The sequence below is a fragment of the Pseudophryne corroboree genome, chromosome 4, assembly GCF_028390025.1.
Source record: "Pseudophryne corroboree isolate aPseCor3 chromosome 4, aPseCor3.hap2, whole genome shotgun sequence".
Lineage (NCBI taxonomy): Eukaryota > Metazoa > Chordata > Amphibia > Anura > Myobatrachidae > Pseudophryne > Pseudophryne corroboree.
In genome coordinates this window covers 354,139,237-354,159,977 of record NC_086447.1, presented here as the reverse complement: position 1 = coordinate 354,159,977, position 20,741 = coordinate 354,139,237, and the positions used below count along the sequence as shown (strand labels likewise).

At 45.6% G+C, this 20,741-nt stretch overlaps 1 protein-coding gene across 1 annotated transcript in view; it reads left to right on the top strand.

Moving 5' to 3' along the window:
* The window catches only part of LOC134910906 (uncharacterized), a 111,829-nt gene that overhangs the window by 38,345 nt on the left and 52,743 nt on the right, over positions 1–20,741 (top strand). Inside the window, exon 2 of the mRNA XM_063919293.1 lies at positions 19,361–19,693. Coding sequence (XP_063775363.1) covers positions 19,361–19,693 — 333 coding nt within the window. The remainder of the gene's footprint in view (positions 1–19,360; positions 19,694–20,741) is intronic.

Genomic DNA, 20,741 nt, shown 5'->3' with positions numbered 1-20,741 from the left:
ATACCTCCCTATTTTGGATGAGAAATTCTTTAACCTGATTGTTCTGATCAGCTGATAATGTCTCTGACACCTTCACTGCGGGAAGCAACCGGGGTGAAGACACCGAAGGGCAAGGCTCCGCTGACAGAGACAACCTATCTTTCCAGGGTTTGATTAAGTTAACATGGTAGATCTGTTCGGGTTTTCTCTTTCCCGGCTGGTATACTTTGTAATTAACCTCATTCACTTTTTCCCTAATCTCAAATGGACCCTGCCATTTAGCTAGGAATTTGCTTTCCACAGTGGGTACCAAAACAAGAACTCTATCTCCAGGAGCAAATTCCCGTATCTTGGCACTCCGGTTATAGACCCTCTGTTGAGCACTTTGGGCCTGTTCCATGTGCTCTCTGACAACAGGTACCACGGCTGCAATCCTATCCTGCATTTGTGTTACATGCTCAATAACGCTTCTATAAGGAGTGGGCTGTCCTTCCCACGTCTCTTTGGCAATATCCAACAGCCCTCTGGGGTGTCTACCATACAACAAATCAAATGGAGAAAACCCCGTAGAGGACTGAGGAACTTCTCTGATGGCCATTAACAAGTAGGGCAACAAACAATCCCAGTTTTTCCCATCTCTCTCAACAACCTTTTTTAACATACTTTTTAATGTTTTATTAAACCTTTCCACCAACCCGTCAGTTTGGGGATGGTAGATGGACGTCCTGAGGTGAGTGACCTTAAATAACTTGCACAACTCTTTCATGATCCTTGACATAAATGGAGTACCTTGGTCAGTCAAAATTTCTTTTGGTATTCCCACTCTACTAAATACCTGCACCAGCTCCCTAGCTATCGCCTTGGTTGTGATAGTGCGTAAAGGGACAGCCTCAGGATATCGAGTGGCATAGTCCATAATTACCAGGATATACTGATGGCCCCGAGCAGACTTTAACAAGGGCCCCACGAGATCCATGGCTATTCTGTCAAACGGGACCTCTATAATAGGCATGGGAACTAGTGGGCTCCTGAAATGGGGTCTAGGGGCATGATACTGGCATTCAGGACAGGAAGAACAATATTCAGACACTTCTTTATAAACCCCTGGCCAAAAGAACCTTTGTAAAACTCTTTCAGTGGTTTTTTCTGCCCCTAAATGTCCTGCGGTAACGTGACTATGAGCTAAATCTAGTACCGTTCTCCGATAAGGCTGGGGAACTACCAGCTGTTCCACCACATCCTCACCCCTTTTGACAATGTGGTACAAGAGCTCATTACAGATGGCCATGTGGGGATACGTAACCCTGTCACCTGGTACCACAGGTTCCCCATTAACAATCTTAACATTCTCTCTAGCCTTTATTAAGGTAGGATCCTTTAACTGTTCAGACGCAAACAGATCCTTCTTTACCTCCAGGTCAGGCACGCTTTCAGTTCTAACTACTATGTCTCTGTTCCCGGCAAGAGGGTCCTCACTGGACTCCCCATCTGTCACTTCCCCAGCCAAACTAGCAAAAGGCAAAGGGCCAGAAAGTTCCGAAGACCCACGTACATCCATAAAATCACCGGTATTATCAACTGGCTTTTTACTTCTCACATCTGTTGATAACCGTGATTCCCACAGTTTCCAAAAATGAGGAAAATCCCTCCCTATTATGGCCTCATGCACCAAGGTAGGGACCAGTCCCACTTTAACCATTGCTGACCCACAACAAGTTTCTATATTCACCTCAGCAGTGGCATAATGTTGGGTATCCCCATGTATGCAAGTTACCCCAATAGGTATTTGCTGGACCTTTAAGGGGTTCACTAACCCAGCTTTCACGAGGGTAACTAAACTTCCTGAATCTAGCAAGGCCTCTACCCGGTTACCTTCTAAGAACACATCACACATTTGTTTTTCCAGCTCAGGTGAAGGTACCACAGTACAGGCTAACCTAGCAAAGAAAGACATTCTGCGACATTCAAAGGCAGCATCACATTGCATGGGTTCTTGCGTGACTGGGCAATTGGCAATAACATGACCTGGCATACCACACCTAAAACATTTAACCACACGATTATCAACCCACTTGGGCAGCATAGACCGTTCTAGCCCCATTGGCCTGTTTCCAGGGCCAGTGTTTACAGTCTCTCCAGCCTTGCGTTCTCTTAACCGCCCAGCAACGTTTTCCCACGGAACAGTCTTACCAGTCTTTACTGAAGGGCGCTGTCGAGGATCTATGGGTTGCTGGGTGGTCATCAGTAGTTCCTCTGCTGCCAAATACCTCTCTACCATGTCCACTAATTGGTCAGCAGTACCCGGGTTTCCATGGCTCACCCACTTGCGCAGGACCATGGGCAAAGATCTCAAGTAGCGGTCCATGACGACTCTTTCCACCATCTGGGGACCAGTTAATGTCTCTGGCTGCAGCCATTTTTTTGTTAGCTGAATAAGGTCGTGCATCTGGGAGCGCGGAGGCTTCTCCATGGCGTACAGCCAACGGTGCACCCGTTGTGCTCGTACTGACAGCGTGACTCCCAGGCGGGTCAGGATCTCAGTCTTTAGTTTATCATAGTCCCGAGCCTCAGCAGGGCTTAAATCAAAGTAAGCTTTTTGGGGCTCACCTGACAGGAAAGGTGCCAGCAGACTGGCCCACTGTGCTTTCGGCCAGTTCTCACGCTCGGCAGTCCTTTCAAACGTGGTCAGATAGGCCTCCACATCATCAGCCTCTGTCATTTTCTGCAGGAAGTGACTGGCTCGTATAGAACTAGAGCTGGTTGGAGCACTGACGGCCACATCTCCAACCCGAGCTGCAAGTCTCTGCACCACTTCTGCTAAGGCCTCTCTATCCTGACGCTGTTGCCTGTAAAGTTCATCAACAACTGCCTGCTGTTGTCTCTTATTTTCCTCCATTGCCACCTGCTGCTGTCTTATATTTTCCTCCATTGCCACCTGCTGCTGTCTGTTGGCCTCCTGCTGTAGTCTCCAATTTTCCTCCATTGCCACCTGCTGCTGTCGGTTGGCCTCCTGCTGAGCCGCTGTAGCTTGCAGCAAGGCTTTAAGCAGATCCTCCATGTCAACAGATTTTTCAGGCGGCTTTGTAGCTGCTTTCACCCAGGACATATATCAAACCCTCAGGGGTGAGTCTCAGTAACTTCACACTGGGCTGTATCTGCATAAACCACCGTTTTCTGCAGGCCTCACAAAGCTGCTGCTTTCACTTATGCGCAGAACGGCCTGCTCGCATTCTCCACCAAGTTGTAACACTGTAGGGGTGCAAGGTGCCTTTTCCTGGGGAATATGGCCGCACGCAGCAGCTGAGGAACAACACAAGTCCAGTTTCTGGTACAACTGACCCCGGCCAGTTTTATTGAAACAGAAAATAAAACAAACCCCAAAATAAAAATACCTTGCCTGTCCGGCACTAACTAAACATAAGATGTTCCTAACTGTCACTAAACAAAACACAGAGTTCTTCAGTACATACTGTATAGCTTACTTGCATCAGAAAGCGTGTCTCTCACACACAGATCCTGCAGCCTTCCCCAGGCAGTCTGCCCATACTAATCAGGTTAGAAGCACTATATCACTCTTACACAGCTGAAACCCTGATTAGCCCTCTGTGAGGCCAAAGACCCGAACTGGGCCCAATGTCTAGAACTCGCCTTATCTCTCTCTCAGAGCCTTTACCCAGCTTTTACAGCAAACTGAAAAGGTTCAGACAAAACAAAAAAGCATTTTTCCTAGAAGTTAACATTTTCTAAAACATGTAAGACAAGAACCTGGGACAAATATACCTGCCCTCAAACACTATCCCAGTGTTCTTGTCACATATCCCCCTCCCCTGTTTCGACCTAGGGGCCGGAACACTTGTAGCCCCCAAACAGAAGATGCGAGACAATGCATCTGCGTTGGCCAATTGTGTTCCCGGTCTATGTTCGACAGTAAACTTAAAGTCCTGCAACGCTAGAAACCATCTAGTTACACGAGCATTCTTGCCTCTATTTACATACATCCATTTTAAAGGGGCATGGTCTGTCACTAGTCTGAATTGTCTACCCAAGAGGTAATATCTCAAGGTATCTAGTGCCCACTTAATGGCCAAAGCCTCCTTTTCCACAATGGCATACCTTTTTTCATGCTCATTGAGTTTCCTACTCAAATAAATGATAGGGTGTTCGTCCCCATCTCTGGTTTGGGACAGCACAGCACCTATCCCTACCTCTGAGGCATCTGTCTGTACCACAAATTCTTTTGAAAAATCTGGTGTTATCAACACCGGTTGTGAACACAAAGCCACTTTTAACGCTTGGAACGCCTTTTCTGCATCAGGGTTCCATTTTACCACATTTGACTGCTTCCCTTTGGTAAGGTCTGACAACGGCACCGCTGTGGTTGCAAAATTAGGAATAAACCGTCTATAGTACCCAGTAATTCCCAAAAAAGCCCTTACCTTTTTTTTATTCACTGGACGAGGCCAGTTTTGAATAGCATCAACTTTATTCAATTGGGGCCTAATCAGACCTCTGCCTATGGTGAAGCCCAAGTATTTGACCTCCTCCATTGCGAGGCAGCACTTCTTTGGGTTAGCAGTTAACCCTGCCTCTCTGATTGAGTCCAGTACTGCTTGTACTTTAACCAAATGGGACCCCCAGTCTGTACTGTGAATTACCACATCATCCAAATAGGCAGCTGCATATTTTCTATGGGGCCTCAAAATTTTATCCATCACCCGTTGAAAGGTTGCTGGAGCCCCATGCAACCCAAAGGGTAACATCTTATACTGGTACAGCCCCTCCGGAACCGAAAAGGCTGTTTTTTCTTTGGCGCTATCAGATAAAGGTATTTGCCAGTAACCTTTGGTCAGGTCCAATGTGGTGAGAAACCTGGCTGTTCCCAGCCTTTCTACAAGCTCATCCACACGGGGCATGGGGTATGCGTCAAACTTGGACACCTCATTTAACTTACGAAAGTCATTACAGAAGCGTATGCTACCGTCGGGCTTCGGGATGAGCACTATGGGACTGGACCACTCACTGTTAGACTCCTCTATGACTCCAAGTTCTAACATGGTTTTAACTTCCTTAGAAATAGCTTCTCGCTGAGCTTCAGGAATCCTATATGGCTTTAAATGAACCCTGACCCCTGGTTCTGTGACAATGTCATGTTTTATTATGGTCGTTCGGCCAGGCAGCTCTGAAAATACCTCCCTATTTTGGATGAGAAATTCTTTAACCTGATTGTTCTGATCAGCTGATAATGTCTCTGACACCTTCACTGCGGGAAGCAACCGGGGTGAAGACACCGAAGGGCAAGGCTCCGCTGACAGAGACAACCTATCTTTCCAGGGTTTGATTAAGTTAACATGGTAGATCTGTTCGGGTTTTCTCTTTCCCGGCTGGTATACTTTGTAATTAACCTCATTCACTTTTTCCCTAATCTCAAATGGACCCTGCCATTTAGCTAGGAATTTGCTTTCCACAGTGGGTACCAAAACAAGAACTCTATCTCCAGGAGCAAATTCCCGTATCTTGGCACTCCGGTTATAGACCCTCTGTTGAGCACTTTGGGCCTGTTCCATGTGCTCTCTGACAACAGGTACCACGGCTGCAATCCTATCCTGCATTTGTGTTACATGCTCAATAACGCTTCTATAAGGAGTGGGCTGTCCTTCCCACGTCTCTTTGGCAATATCCAACAGCCCTCTGGGGTGTCTACCATACAACAAATCAAATGGAGAAAACCCCGTAGAGAACTGAGGAACTTCTCTGATGGCCATTAACAAGTAGGGCAACAAACAATCCCAGTTTTTCCCATCTCTCTCAACAACCTTTTTTAACATACTTTTTAATGTTTTATTAAACCTTTCCACCAACCCGTCAGTTTGGGGATGGTAGATGGACGTCCTGAGGTGAGTGACCTTAAATAACTTGCACAACTCTTTCATGATCCTTGACATAAATGGAGTACCTTGGTCAGTCAAAATTTCTTTTGGTATTCCCACTCTACTAAATACCTGCACCAGCTCCCTAGCTATCGCCTTGGTTGTGATAGTGCGTAAAGGGACAGCCTCAGGATATCGAGTGGCATAGTCCATAATTACCAGGATATACTGATGGCCCCGAGCAGACTTTAACAAGGGCCCCACGAGATCCATGGCTATTCTGTCAAACGGGACCTCTATAATAGGCATGGGAACTAGTGGGCTCCTGAAATGGGGTCTAGGGGCATGATACTGGCATTCAGGACAGGAAGAACAATATTCAGACACTTCTTTATAAACCCCTGGCCAAAAGAACCTTTGTAAAACTCTTTCAGTGGTTTTTTCTGCCCCTAAATGTCCTGCGGTAACGTGACTATGAGCTAAATCTAGTACCGTTCTCCGATAAGGCTGGGGAACTACCAGCTGTTCCACCACATCCTCACCCCTTTTGACAATGTGGTACAAGAGCTCATTACAGATGGCCATGTGGGGATACGTAACCCTGTCACCTGGTACCACAGGTTCCCCATTAACAATCTTAACATTCTCTCTAGCCTTTATTAAGGTAGGATCCTTTAACTGTTCAGACGCAAACAGATCCTTCTTTACCTCCAGGTCAGGCACGCTTTCAGTTCTAACTACTATGTCTCTGTTCCCGGCAAGAGGGTCCTCACTGGACTCCCCATCTGTCACTTCCCCAGCCAAACTAGCAAAAGGCAAAGGGCCAGAAAGTTCCGAAGACCCACGTACATCCATAAAATCACCGGTATTATCAACTGGCTTTTTACTTCTCACATCTGTTGATAACCGTGATTCCCACAGTTTCCAAAAATGAGGAAAATCCCTCCCTATTATGGCCTCATGCACCAAGGTAGGGACCTGTCCCACTTTAACCATTGCTGACCCACAACAAGTTTCTATATTCACCTCAGCAGTGGCATAATGTTGGGTATCCCCATGTATGCAAGTTACCCCAATAGGTATTTGCTGGACCTTTAAGGGGTTCACTAACCCAGCTTTCACGAGGGTAACTAAACTTCCTGAATCTAGCAAGGCCTCTACCCGGTTACCTTCTAAGAACACATCACACATTTGTTTTTCCAGCTCAGGTGAAGGTACCACAGTACAGGCTAACCTAGCAAAGAAAGACATTCTGCGACATTCAAAGGCAGCATCACATTGCATGGGTTCTTGCGTGACTGGGCAATTGGCAATAACATGACCTGGCATACCACACCTAAAACATTTAACCACACGATTATCAACCCATTTGGGCAGCATAGACCGTTCTAGCCCCATTGGCCTGTTTCCAGGGCCAGTGTTTACAGTCTCTCCAGCCTTGCGTTCTCTTAACCGCCCAGCAACGTTTTCCCACGGAACAGTCTTACCAGTCTTTACTGAAGGGCGCTGTCGAGGATCTATGGGTTGCTGGGTGGTCATCAGTAGTTCCTCTGCTGCCAAATACCTCTCTACCATGTCCACTAATTGGTCAGCAGTACCCGGGTTTCCATGGCTCACCCACTTGCGCAGGACCATGGGCAAAGATCTCAAGTAGCGGTCCATGACGACTCTTTCCACCATCTGGGGACCAGTTAATGTCTCTGGCTGCAGCCATTTTTTTGTTAGCTGAATAAGGTCGTGCATCTGGGAGCGCGGAGGCTTCTCCATGGCGTACAGCCAACGGTGCACCCGTTGTGCTCGTACTGACAGCGTGACTCCCAGGCGGGTCAGGATCTCAGTCTTTAGTTTATCATAGTCCCGAGCCTCAGCAGGGCTTAAATCAAAGTAAGCTTTTTGGGGCTCACCTGACAGGAAAGGTGCCAGCAGACTGGCCCACTGTGCTTTCGGCCAGTTCTCACGCTCGGCAGTCCTTTCAAACGTGGTCAGATAGGCCTCCACATCATCAGCCTCTGTCATTTTCTGCAGGAAGTGACTGGCTCGTATAGAACTAGAGCTGGTTGGAGCACTGACGGCCACATCTCCAACCCGAGCTGCAAGTCTCTGCACCACTTCTGCTAAGGCCTCTCTATCCTGACGCTGTTGCCTGTAAAGTTCATCAACAACTGCCTGCTGTTGTCTCTTATTTTCCTCCATTGCCACCTGCTGCTGTCTTATATTTTCCTCCATTGCCACCTGCTGCTGTCTGTTGGCCTCCTGCTGTAGTCTCCAATTTTCCTCCATTGCCACCTGCTGCTGTCGGTTGGCCTCCTGCTGAGCCGCTGTAGCTTGCAGCAAGGCTTTAAGCAGATCCTCCATGTCAACAGATTTTTCAGGCGGCTTTGTAGCTGCTTTCACCCAGGACATATATCAAACCCTCAGGGGTGAGTCTCAGTAACTTCACACTGGGCTGTATCTGCATAAACCACCGTTTTCTGCAGGCCTCACAAAGCTGCTGCTTTCACTTATGCGCAGAACGGCCTGCTCGCATTCTCCACCAAGTTGTAACACTGTAGGGGTGCAAGGTGCCTTTTCCTGGGGAATATGGCCGCACGCAGCAGCTGAGGAACAACACAAGTCCAGTTTCTGGTACAACTGACCCCGGCCAGTTTTATTGAAACAGAAAATAAAACAAACCCCAAAATAAAAATACCTTGCCTGTCCGGCACTAACTAAACATAAGATGTTCCTAACTGTCACTAAACAAAACACAGAGTTCTTCAGTACATACTGTATAGCTTACTTGCATCAGAAAGCGTGTCTCTCACACACAGATCCTGCAGCCTTCCCCAGGCAGTCTGCCCATACTAATCAGGTTAGAAGCACTATATCACTCTTACACAGCTGAAACCCTGATTAGCCCTCTGTGAGGCCAAAGACCCGAACTGGGCCCAATGTCTAGAACTCGCCTTATCTCTCTCTCAGAGCCTTTACCCAGCTTTTACAGCAAACTGAAAAGGTTCAGACAAAACAAAAAAGCATTTTTCCTAGAAGTTAACATTTTCTAAAACATGTAAGACAAGAACCTGGGACAAATATACCTGCCCTCAAACACTATCCCAGTGTTCTTGTCACAATATATATATATATAGATGGGACACAGCCAGGCTGTTGTGGCTTTCACTTGCCTGGCTGCTGCCTGGAGGGAAACTGCCTGGGGCCGGAGGAAGCTACAGAGCTGGAGGCACGGCAGACTCTGGGCTGGGGGCTGACTCTGGAAGCATAGCCTTTAGTGCTGATTGACGTCCCGGCCCTACAAAGGCTTATGGGGATGCTGCTGCGGCTGCACATGTGCAGCAGCTCCTCCGGCGGCCATCTTTAATTTACTTTTAAGTTAATGCTGCCGGCGGCCACTGAGGGAAGTCTGGACCAGCCAAACGGAATCTGGTCCGGTATCCCGGCGCCCAAATCCACCGCTGAGTACTCCAATGAGAACTGTTTAACAAACTTAAACTAGTGTATAGGCCCCTATTAGTAATGCAATTTTTATGAGTCTGTTTTTAATTGCCATTGGATCATATTCAGCATGAGGCGATAATTCAGATCTGATCATAGCAGCAAATTAGTTAGCAGATGGGCAAAACCATGTGCACTGCAGGGGGGGGGGGGGGGCAGATATAACATTTGCAGAGAGAATTAGATTTGGGTGGGTTATTTTTTTCTGTGCAGAGTAAATACCGGCTGCTTTATTTTTACACTGCAATTTAGATTTCAGTTTGAACACACCACACCCAAATCTGCTCTCTCTGTACATGTTATTTCTGCCCCCCATCCTGCAGTGCACATGGTTTTGCCCAATTGCTAACAAATTTGCTGCTACGATCATGTCTAAGGGGGTCATTCCGACCCATTCGCACACAGTGTTTTTTCGCTGCAGGGTGAACGGGTGCAGAATGCGTATGCGCGGCGGCCACTGTGCGCGTGCACGACGTTGCCCAGCGACAGAGGTCGCCGGGTTACGTCGCGGCTACCGACGGAAGCGGTCGCAGAGGCGACCGCTAAGAATATTGACAGGAAGGAGGCGTGGCAGGGTGGTTCCGGACCGTTGGAGACCATTTTTGGGGACTGGTGAGTAAAACGCAGGTGTGTCCAGGACAACAGAGGCGGAGGTGTAACGTCAAAGCCAGGCCCATCATTGCTGGATCCATCGCACAGGGTAAGTATGTCCAGGGCTGCTCTAGTTTTGCTTGAAATAATTTTAGCTTAGCATGGCTGCACAAGTGATCGCAGCCCTGCTAAGCTAAAATACACTCCCCCGTAGGCGTGGACTATTGATCGCAGCAGCAGCTAAAAGTTACTGGCTGCGATCAACTCGGAATGACCACCTAAATTATCCCCGAGTCTCAGTTTCTACAATCTTAGCAGAAATCGCAGCTTAAAAAAATCACAGCTGGGGGCCGCCCAATGCAGGGCAAGGGCGCCCAGCATGAGAAGGTCCGCCCCCCATGTGTTCCCAATCTAATTGCGACCACACTGCAATTAGATTGCGATCGCATGAAACTATGGTAAATGAAAATGACACAACCCACTTCACTTTAGACCATCCTGCCCCCGCAATGCCACATCACCACCCCGAGAATGCCTCTGCCTGTCAATCAGAGGCATTCGCATCAATGCAATGTGATCGTATTGGCTCAGCTGTGCACGCGCAGAACAGGACCTGCGTGTGTGCACTGGCTCCGGAGATGGTAAAATGCAGTCGCAATGCAATTGCGATGCGACCTGAATGAGGTATTTTATTAGTTTGATAAGACTTTTAACTATTGATAGTAAATTCTCTAATATTTTTGCTGAATTGTGTACCGTAGATATAAAGTGAGTTATTCTGAAATCAAATTGATGTATTAGTAAGTGAAGTACTGGCTTACAAGAGTTTTATTCATTTTAGGTATCCGATGCTTGTGTTAGCTATTTCAAAGCTTTTATGGCCCATACACACTGGGCGATTTTGAGCTGAAAGCAGCTCACTTTTGGTGTGTTGATCTGCTTTCAGCTCAAAGCCGCCCAGCGTCTATGCACAAGTGGTGAGCGCTGATGCGTGCTCCCGCTTCATCACTGGCAGCCGCCGTTCATCTACTGGTATTACCAGTAAATGAATGGCGGGGTGAGCGGCTTTCCATAGCTCCGCCCCCAGTCACCCATAAAGCCATGCCCCCGGGCTTTGATTGGACCGCGTCCTCCTCAATACTAAAGTAATGGGGACCATCGATGGGCTAAACTATCAATGGTTCCCTTACAGATGGTTGTCCACCATCAAGGTTATCCCCCGATGGTACCATCAATGGATAACCCACCGATGGCCTTCCCTAGCTGCTATGAGCCTAAATATGGCAAATAGTTGTCTGCAGGGGCGGGGGGCGGGGGCGGCATGTGGGGCGGACTTGCCCTGTGCGGGGCATCCCTCCTGCATGCTATTGTAAAGGGTTGTAGTTTTCTACAACCGATGCTGAATTAGGTCCTTACTGCACAAACTTGTGGAGGTTAATATCCGGCTGGTGATGGTATTCACGCAGTTATAGGTTGTGCACTCTGTAAGTTAACAGTAGCTGGGAATGATAATGCACACAGGTACTGGATGTGCACTCTACAGGCTGTGAGTGAGATGCAAGCTGGTACTGGATTTGACATGATTAGCAGACTGGAACTGCACAGGACTGCAGTAGTTATCTGCACAGTATTTGCAAGGGGATGAGGTCAAGATCCTGCCGGACGGGATCCCGGCGGTCGGAATACCGACACCGGGATCCAGACTGGCACAATCCCAACATATTCTCCCTCTGTGGGTGTCCACGACACCCATAGAGGGAGAATAAATTAACGTGCTGAGCGTAGCGAGGCACCGTGCCCGCAGCGTGGCGAGCGCAACGAGCCCGCAAGGGGCTGCGTTGCGCTCGCCCCCTGTTGGGATTGTGCCGTTCGGGATCCCAGTGTTGGTATTCCGACCACCAGGATCCCGTCCGGCGGTATCTCGTATTGATCCCTTTGCAAGCTGGTGATAATGAGCAGTGTGGAAAGTGCAGACAGGCACAAGCTAGGAGGAGCTGAAGCATGGAATAGGAACTGATCAACTCAGAATTTGAGAGTGCACCATGAAATGTGCACCAGATGACAGATACAGAAATCCAACTAGGAATCAGGAAGCAGAGCTGATACTATAACTAGGAACAACCACTGAGCAGATGCAAGTGAGGGGTTTAAATAGGATGCTCTTATCAGTCATTGGTGCCTCTGGTCAGGTGGAAGCAAGCCCGCTGAGATAGGGAGAAACTAACGTCAGCTGGTCAATCCAACATAGCAGCACCCATGCAGTGCAGAAGCCAGGAGTAGGTGCCAAATCTCCAGCAGCTAACTGGGCTCAATATCTTTACAGTATGTTTACTATAGTGGCCAGCAGGAGCGCCCCAGCAAATAAAGTGACAGCGCCGGGCCTGGTAAGATGAAGTCAGAATCTGTTATGTGACATCATGTCATATGATCACATGTGACATATGTAACACTCATTAGGTCGACCACTGATGGTTGACATTGCCATTAGGTCGACATGCATTAGGTTGACATGGGTGTTACGTCGACATGCACTAGGTCGACAGGTCAAAAGGTTGACATAAGGTTTTTGACTGTTTTTGGTGTAGTTTTCTTCGGAAAGTGACGAGGAACCCATATTAGTGCACCGTGTCCCCTCGCATGGCTCGCTTCACTCGCCATGCTTTGGGCAGATTACCGTTCCAATCATAGTCCACGTGGATCGTTAAGTATGAAAAAATCAAAAAAATCAAAAAAATGTGAAAAATTTATGTCGCCCTTTTGACCTGTCGATCTAACGTTCATGTCGACCTAATGGCATTGTCGACCTTCAGTGGTTGACCTAAGTTGTATCGACCTAACGACCGTAACCCCAATTAATCACCCCACCAGCACTGGCACAATTTCCCTGTAATTTCCCTGTTGCACACACGGAAAATTCTAGCAAAGTGACACTGGTGCAATTTTCCTGGACATATTGTTTGAGATGTATACAAGATAAGTATAACCTGTGTGTGGAAGATGTACAGTGTGGGTGTAAAATGGAAATATGAAATTATGAAATTTGGAAGATTTAATTTTATGATTATGTGAATATCAACAATTTCGAACATGTACTTTGAATTCTCACCTTAAGGTGAATAGCATGTGTTGAGAATAAAGCTACCCAATGTTACAATATACACTATGGGCTGGATACGGATGTCGTCCCCCCGTCTGTGATCGCGCCTGCCGGCAGTATTCTAATGTTGATGCAGACGGGCGCGTCAAGTGATGTTTGTAAAGAGACTCATTTGGGTGCCAGAATGGGTCTTTTCATGATCGCTCCTATTTCTTTACTCGGGGTTCAGGTGCTTTGCGTGCCTAAACCTGACTGTAATGGGTGCTTTCAGCGCTATAATGGGGAGCATTTGAATATTGCCCCTCGATTTCCTGTCACTTTAGATGGGAGATCGGGAGGGCAATAATATTTGAATTCCCCTCCTATATATTTTATTCTCTGATCACTGGTATTACAGAGATAACCCCATTTGCAGAATTCCTCTATTGGAGTTACTGTATTCTCTACAACATGTCAAACGGCAACAGAAAATATTTTTTTACTCAAAATGAAAGAATCTTCCAATAGCTTCATGCATGCATAGTTGCTGGCTGCTGCTCCACCATAATAGTGTTACACAAGAAGTGTGGCACTTAGCTATGATGTGGTGTCAAAGCCAAATGTGACACTCCCAGTCTGAGCAGCTGGAGATCCAGACCCTAAGAGAAAAAAAGTTGCAGTAAGAAGCAAAGGGATGTGGGCGCATTGCCTGAAGGGAATGAGGGGTGGTCAACCTCTGTGTGAGTGGTTGTGTCTATGTTACCTTCGTGATTAGGACCTGGAAGTAACATAACGAGAGTGCAGGAGAGAACTTCTGCCCTTACAGCATCTAAATGTTTTCTCAGTTCTCCGTTCATTTGATAGTTTTGTTTTTTTCCTATGCACCATTGGACCCTTGCGGGCTCGCTTCGCTCGCCACCAGTGGCGGAACTAGTGAGTGGTGGGCCCAGGTGCGACAAAATGCTTTGGGCCCCCCATCCCATCCAAGTACACCCCCTCACCCCTGGAGAGGATCTGGTGAGGAGGACCTGCTCAGGGCCGGAGAAATGGATACCTAGCAACAGTGCCGTAACTAGACATTTTAGCACTGTGTGCAAGAAACGGCATCGGAGCCCCACCCCTGCATGCAAAACAGGGGCAGTGCGCCAATTCATAAAACGGTGCACAGTAGTCTCCATTCTTCAAATTACGCCGCACAGTAGCACCACTACACCAGGTAGAGACCCTTTTACACCTTACGGCAGGCAGATTCCTCTTTTTACACATTACAACAGACAGCGTACACTTTTTACACATAACGGCAGACAGCGTCCCCCTTTTTACACATAACGGCAGACAGTGTGCCCTTGTTACACATCACGGCAGACAGATTCCCCCTTTTTACACATTGCGGCAAGCAGATTCCCCCTTTTTACACATTGCGGCAAGCAGATTCCCCCTTTTTACACATTGCGGCAGGCAGATTCCCCCTTTTTACACATTGCGGCAGGCAGATTCCCCCTTTTTACACATTGCGGCAGGCAGATTCCCCCTTATTACACATTGCGGCAGGCAGTCCCCCATTTTTACACATTGCTGCAGGCAGTCCCCCTTTTTGTACATGGAAAGAAAGAAAGAAAGAAAGAAAGAAAGAAAGAAAGAAAGAAAGAAAGAAAGAAAGAAAGAAAGAAAGAAAGAAAGAAAGAAAGAAAGAAAGAAAGAAAGAAAGAAGAAACCCTCTCTGCTGGCTCAGGCTCCTCGGTGCAGCTTCTGGTCACGATTCCTGGGCAGGAGAGAAGGAGGAGGAGGAGGGAGGTGGAGGAGGGAGCCGCAGCAGCGCTGTGTTATTGGTGGAGGCGCTGCTGCCCCTCTGCTTCACTATAGGCTGTTCTCGGAAGACAGCCTATAGTGAAGCAGAGGGACAGCAGCAGCAGCAGCGCCTCAACCAGTAGTAAAGCGCTGCTGCGGCTCCCTCCTCCACCTCCCTCCTCCTTCTCCCCCGTACCGCTTCGCTCCTCTCCTCTCTGTCCGGGTGGCTGTGTGCTGCGGGCAGCGGTTGCCCGCAGCACACAGCGGCATGTAATGAGTCAGTTTGACTCATTACATGCTTTGGGCCCCTGGACAGTGGCGGGCCCCAGTGCAACGCACTGGTTGCACTGGCGGTAGTTCCGCCTCTGCTCGCCACGCTTCAGGCTCGGTGTCTCGCTCTGCTCGCCACACATTACTATACCAAATAGTTTGTGACATGGACCCAGGGGGTTATGCGAAAGGTCCTCTCCATGAAGGGAAACTAGATGCTACCCTGTGGTGAGTGGGCTTGCACCAGCTTAGAAATCCTCCCATTGGCATGTCAATCCATTTGCTTTCAGTAAAACTGGCACATTTGCACAAACCTAGGCACATAGCATTATAAAATAACAAGTGCACTGAGGTGGCATACTTTTTAACATTTAAACCTTAAAACTTTAAGTTGGCTACAAACAATTGTATTAATGTGCTCATGGCTAATGTATAAAAACAGATGGTAGTATAAAGCATTATAAACCTTTTGCATTAATGCTGTCTTTACTTATTGTATGATGAGCTGTTTGTTCCTTTTCCTCTTCCCCCAGATTTGTGTATGGGGGAGAGACATGTGAAAGTCTCCTCCTACAAAGAGGTGACAATGTATGAAAGCAGGAGGCATGTGTACACATTTATGTCACCTCACAATTTCTCTTCTCTAATTGAACTTCTATCAGTGGAGCAGCCTTGAACTATAATCCACCTTTTTGTTTTTGTTTTTACTTTTAAACAGAGATGAAAGCCCAAGGTCCAAAAATTCTTTTCCACACTGTACAGGAATGTGACAGTAGAAGTTAGAATGGAAGAAGCCAATAATGCGACTTAGCACCGTGCAAGAGATGAGAGCAGAGATCAGTGCCATAATGATCAGGCCATCACCGACTGCAGTTACCAGCTGTGACTAAAATAACCGATACGAAGACATAAATCCCTCTCTCTGTATCACACAGTCCAACATCTGGAAGAGTCCGCGGTCACTAGTAGTCTTCTGAGGAAGGGAAGAGTGAAGGCAACCACAGCACACAAGTGGAGGAAGACCACAAACCACAAGGCGACCACCTATTCTACTAACAAACTCCTAGACTGTTTCATACGGCTGTTAATTATTTTCATCAGAACAGTCTCAGTCTTTTTAAGTTCACTATTGTCACTTGTAACCAGCACTCACACAGGTGCTGCTTAAGTTTTTTTATTTTACGTTGAAGCAGTGCAAGAGAGAGGGAAACAAAACTCCCCCGCTCTCTTTGAAGTCAATGGAGCATTTTTGTCTTATCATCTGCAGTATCTGTGTCAGCGTTTTGGGACATGTTCCCCCTGGTAAGAATGCAGGTTTCCATTTTAAACTCTCTGTATCTCACTGATTACATATCAGTATGTATAATTACTTTTTCCTGCTGCTGAAATGGATTAAGCACTATGGGTGCATTATTATTTCAGTTGTATTTTATTTACGTTACATTAGCGCTGTAATTAAAAAGAAGTTACCTTGATACATTACCATTATATTCTAAACATGGAGCTGATTAGCACTGCAGACTACATTATTATTAATTGGCACTATGGTCTGCCCCCTGTATACCAACCCCCCTCCCCCCCCAAAAGTGTAGCTTTTCAGAGTTTGCCCTGTTGGTTTATGCCATCACTAGATGGCATAAACCACTTTATGCCCATGGAATCATGTATACAGGAGGGGGATCTTATGACCCCTCTCCTGTAGCATCTGTCCAATTCCAGAAACTATGTCAGATTCCCATGGAGTAGTCTTTCGCAAATGTGAAATTCTCTTCCGAAGCGGCCAGGATCTAACTTTCAGAAACAGCAGTTATCGCTACCGCAGTACCTGCGAGTTTTATTTAGTAAATTTAGTACACACTTTAGAAGGGGAAATTTGATACTGACTGTTCGTAATTGTGGCATTGTCACAATTGTTAATACATATACCCCTAATAAAGTTACATATTGAAACAAACTGTGTGTTTTGTGTGACATTCAAAGGAACATTCAAAGGAACACATTTTATTATGTTTGGAGTAGTGCAATGATACCAGAGACTTTGGGCTTGTAGTGGGTTATTATATTTCAATTTAAGAGTTAATCCTTTAGAGTTGCAGTTAGCATACATTTCAGCATATACTTATCAAATATATTTTAGAACATACATCGTTTTACATTTTTTCTTGGTCAAAGTTGCAAAATGATAATTTAATAGTACAGTATAAGGTCAAATAGAACGCTAAGTAAAGTACCGCATTACACGCAAAACTTATCCCTCTCAGGATAGTGTTACAAGTACAAAATCTTAAAAAAAAAATGTTGTTGTCTGGCAATAATAATGTTTATATAATATTATATTTAATTACTAAAATAAATAGAAAAAAATGTCTATTTACTTATGCAAATAGAAACCCAAACATTATATACACATATATAATGATATTTTACATGTACTATTGTTCTATCTGTACTAGTGTTTTTGTGTTTATTTTGAAGATTTTGTTTTATTGTGATTTCTGTTTGTTTTTTCTTGTTTTGTTTTTTTAAACAATGGAATTGAAAGCCAAATTCCGGACTCCCAGTTTTATTGCACATGTGCCTGTCGATTGAGACTGGCCATCAAAGTAGTAAATTACTGCTACAGATCTAGATATTAAAATATAATAAAATATAATAATAATATGCTTTATTTATAGTTATAATTGTATTTTCATTTCCTTTCTGCACAGCACTATGTAGTACGTTGACATTTTAGGTATAACACATTATAACTGCTTAAATGATCAAATATAACTGGTTGCTATATATACCAAAATAGTCATTATTAAAAAGGCTTTTATAATATGTGTTCACACATAATTATTCAACGTAATATGTAATAGACAGTTTGATACTAACAGGTCACATGTTTAATACATGAATACGAAAACAGTTATTTCTAGTCCTCTGTTTTAAAATCATTAAGCAAATACTGTAACATATGTTGAAATGATTGTGTGTGATGGGTAGAAAATAAGTGTCCTGTCTGGTGACTCTTTATAACTGAATTTGCCTTTGTACCCAGAATGCACCAGTTCATGACTGACCTGAAAATCCTGGTTTAATACACATGAAGGCAGATCAACCCAGGATTTAGGTCAGTGGAAAAGTGTCCACCCTAGTCCAGTCACCCAGGGTACCTTGCAGGGTTTTACCCAGGGAGGTCCCGGGTGAGCTGCACTGCAAATGGGTTAACCAGGTTTTCTGACCCAGGACCCATTTACAGGGTAGGGATTACTGCTCTCTCAGTGCAAGGAGGTGACATCATCTCCAAGTATGTGCATTGTGAACTACGATGATCATGGAATAACAAAGACCAGGAACACAGTGGAAATGAGACTGTCCTGGATCTGACCCGGTTTGGAACTGTAGGGTAGATGTATGATCCTCCATTGTGGGTGAGAAATGGTATCAGTATTGATAATACTCCTCCCCCATTATTACTGTGCCGATGTATGTTCAATGACATTATCGGCGCTGCTAACTTTAATGGGGCAGATGTATTAACCTGGAGAAGGCATAAGGAAGTGATAAACCAGTGATATGTGCAAGGTGATAAATGCACCAGCCAATCAGATCCTAACTGTTAATTTACATCTTGGAGCTAATTGGCTGGTGCCTTTATCACCTTGCACATATCATTGGTTTATCACTTCCTTATGCCTTCTCCAGGTTAATACATCTGCCCCATAATACGCGCTGGGCAAAGTATGAACTGTTAGAGGCTTTGACTGTTCTGACACCTGCAGCTACCGATTCTGACAGCTGCCGATGTCATTGGCCATTTACTAAATGAGGGACAGCTCTGTCCTCGGCTGCAGTGGCTGCCTGCTCTGGGCTGCATTGCATATCTCATGATAGTAGCGAGATCTTGTGCATGTCAACTGGCTGTGGGGGTCTGTTCACTTTCCCTCTCCAGCAGCCAAGATTTAATACATCTAAGTGCTACTGTTTGCTTCTTTGCCTCGGTAAAGAGACGAAGTAGGAAGATCTATAGCAACTCGATCTGTGCCGCTATAGTCATTTTACCCCTGTGTTCCAAATCTTGGGTCAGACCCGGGACTTCAGTGGAAAAGAGGCGTGACTGTGAGCAGTTGACAAGCCCTCCATGGAAATCACACCTTCTTCTTTTGCATAACAGTAATCTTATAATATCAAGTTGTTTTACAACTAGAAAACAGACATTGGGCTGAGAGCTTAGTTGCTGATACCTTAACTAATAAAATAATGTGTTCGGCAGGTTACAAATTAGTTTTAATTTGTTTGGTTTTGTTTGCAGAGGGAAGAGAGCTGTTTACACATTGTCCTTCTGAACTCCGTGTAAAAGTAGGAGAAACGGCTACATTCACTTGCAATATTACAGCACTGGAACACAATCCTAAGGATTTTAACTGGTACAGAGAGCAGAATAACAAACAAGAAAAAATTGCAGACTTAAAGGCTGGGCAAAATGATAAACTGACTATCAATGTGTCATGGGACCTGAGAATAGCAACACTGCGCATACAAAAAGTTACCCTGAATGATAGTGGAAACTATTATTGTGTACATGTGAATGTAACGGAAAGTAGTAACTTCATTACCAGCAGAAGATCCGAGTTGATTGTAGAAAGTAAGTATCAATTTTGCCTTTTTTTTTCATTTATAAAGTGTAAAGGGGTACACACATAGCGAAGATTGCGTAGAAAAGAGGCACACATCTCTCCGTGTGTATGCCCCATAGCGATAGCGATGCACAGCCCTACACGTCGATACGCTGATTCTTGATTGGCCTGCATGCAGCACAATCTAATTAGATCTTCCTCCCCCCCTAGCTCAGCACACATCACGCTGTGTGCAGGGCGTGGAAGAGATGTGTGCTGAGCGTTCTGTGGTAGATCGCTCAGCACACATCGGTACGTGTGTACCCCCTTAAGTACTATTTTATAACATGGACTATTTAGATTACAGCAACCAGTCATTATATTTTCTTATAATGTGGTTAAGAACAAAAATGCTTTGGTTTGATTTGTGTATATACTTTCAAGATTATTCAAGGTAACATTAAAAATTACATAACTGTCACACAAAGTAACCTTTCTAGTGTAGGTAAGTACAGTTACAGTGTATCATGTATCCTAGCACAGAATTATTGATGGACGGGCTCAGGACCATAACTAGGTGTGTGCGGAGCGTGCTTCGCACACAGTGCAGCAGGGTAGGGGTTGCTGTTGGCAGAATTTGACAATTATCAAATATCTATTTACTTTCACTCAGCTTTCACCCTTTTTGAAGCCCAGCATCTCCTGACTGCCCCTGTCTCTTACCCCCACCCCTTTTGTCACTAATACCTGTACAGCATTCATGGACTCGATAGCTCTTTGTTGTTCAGTTGCACTGTCCGTTACTAATATCAGGATGCTGATGTGTCCAGGATTCAAACCCGTTGCCTATGACATTGCATTCGGACACTGTATTCATTGAACTATCTGCCCTTGCAGAGAAAGCTTGAGAATTCCAAGCTGGAGTGTTTTAACTATTTGAAGCTTACCTTGTACTTTGTGAAGGGATGATCAGAATTACGGCTGGACAGAACTATGTAGTGTGTGGCTACAAGGGATTGGATATTTGGCTGCACACTGCATGGATCTGCTTGATTATACGATTATATATATTGATTA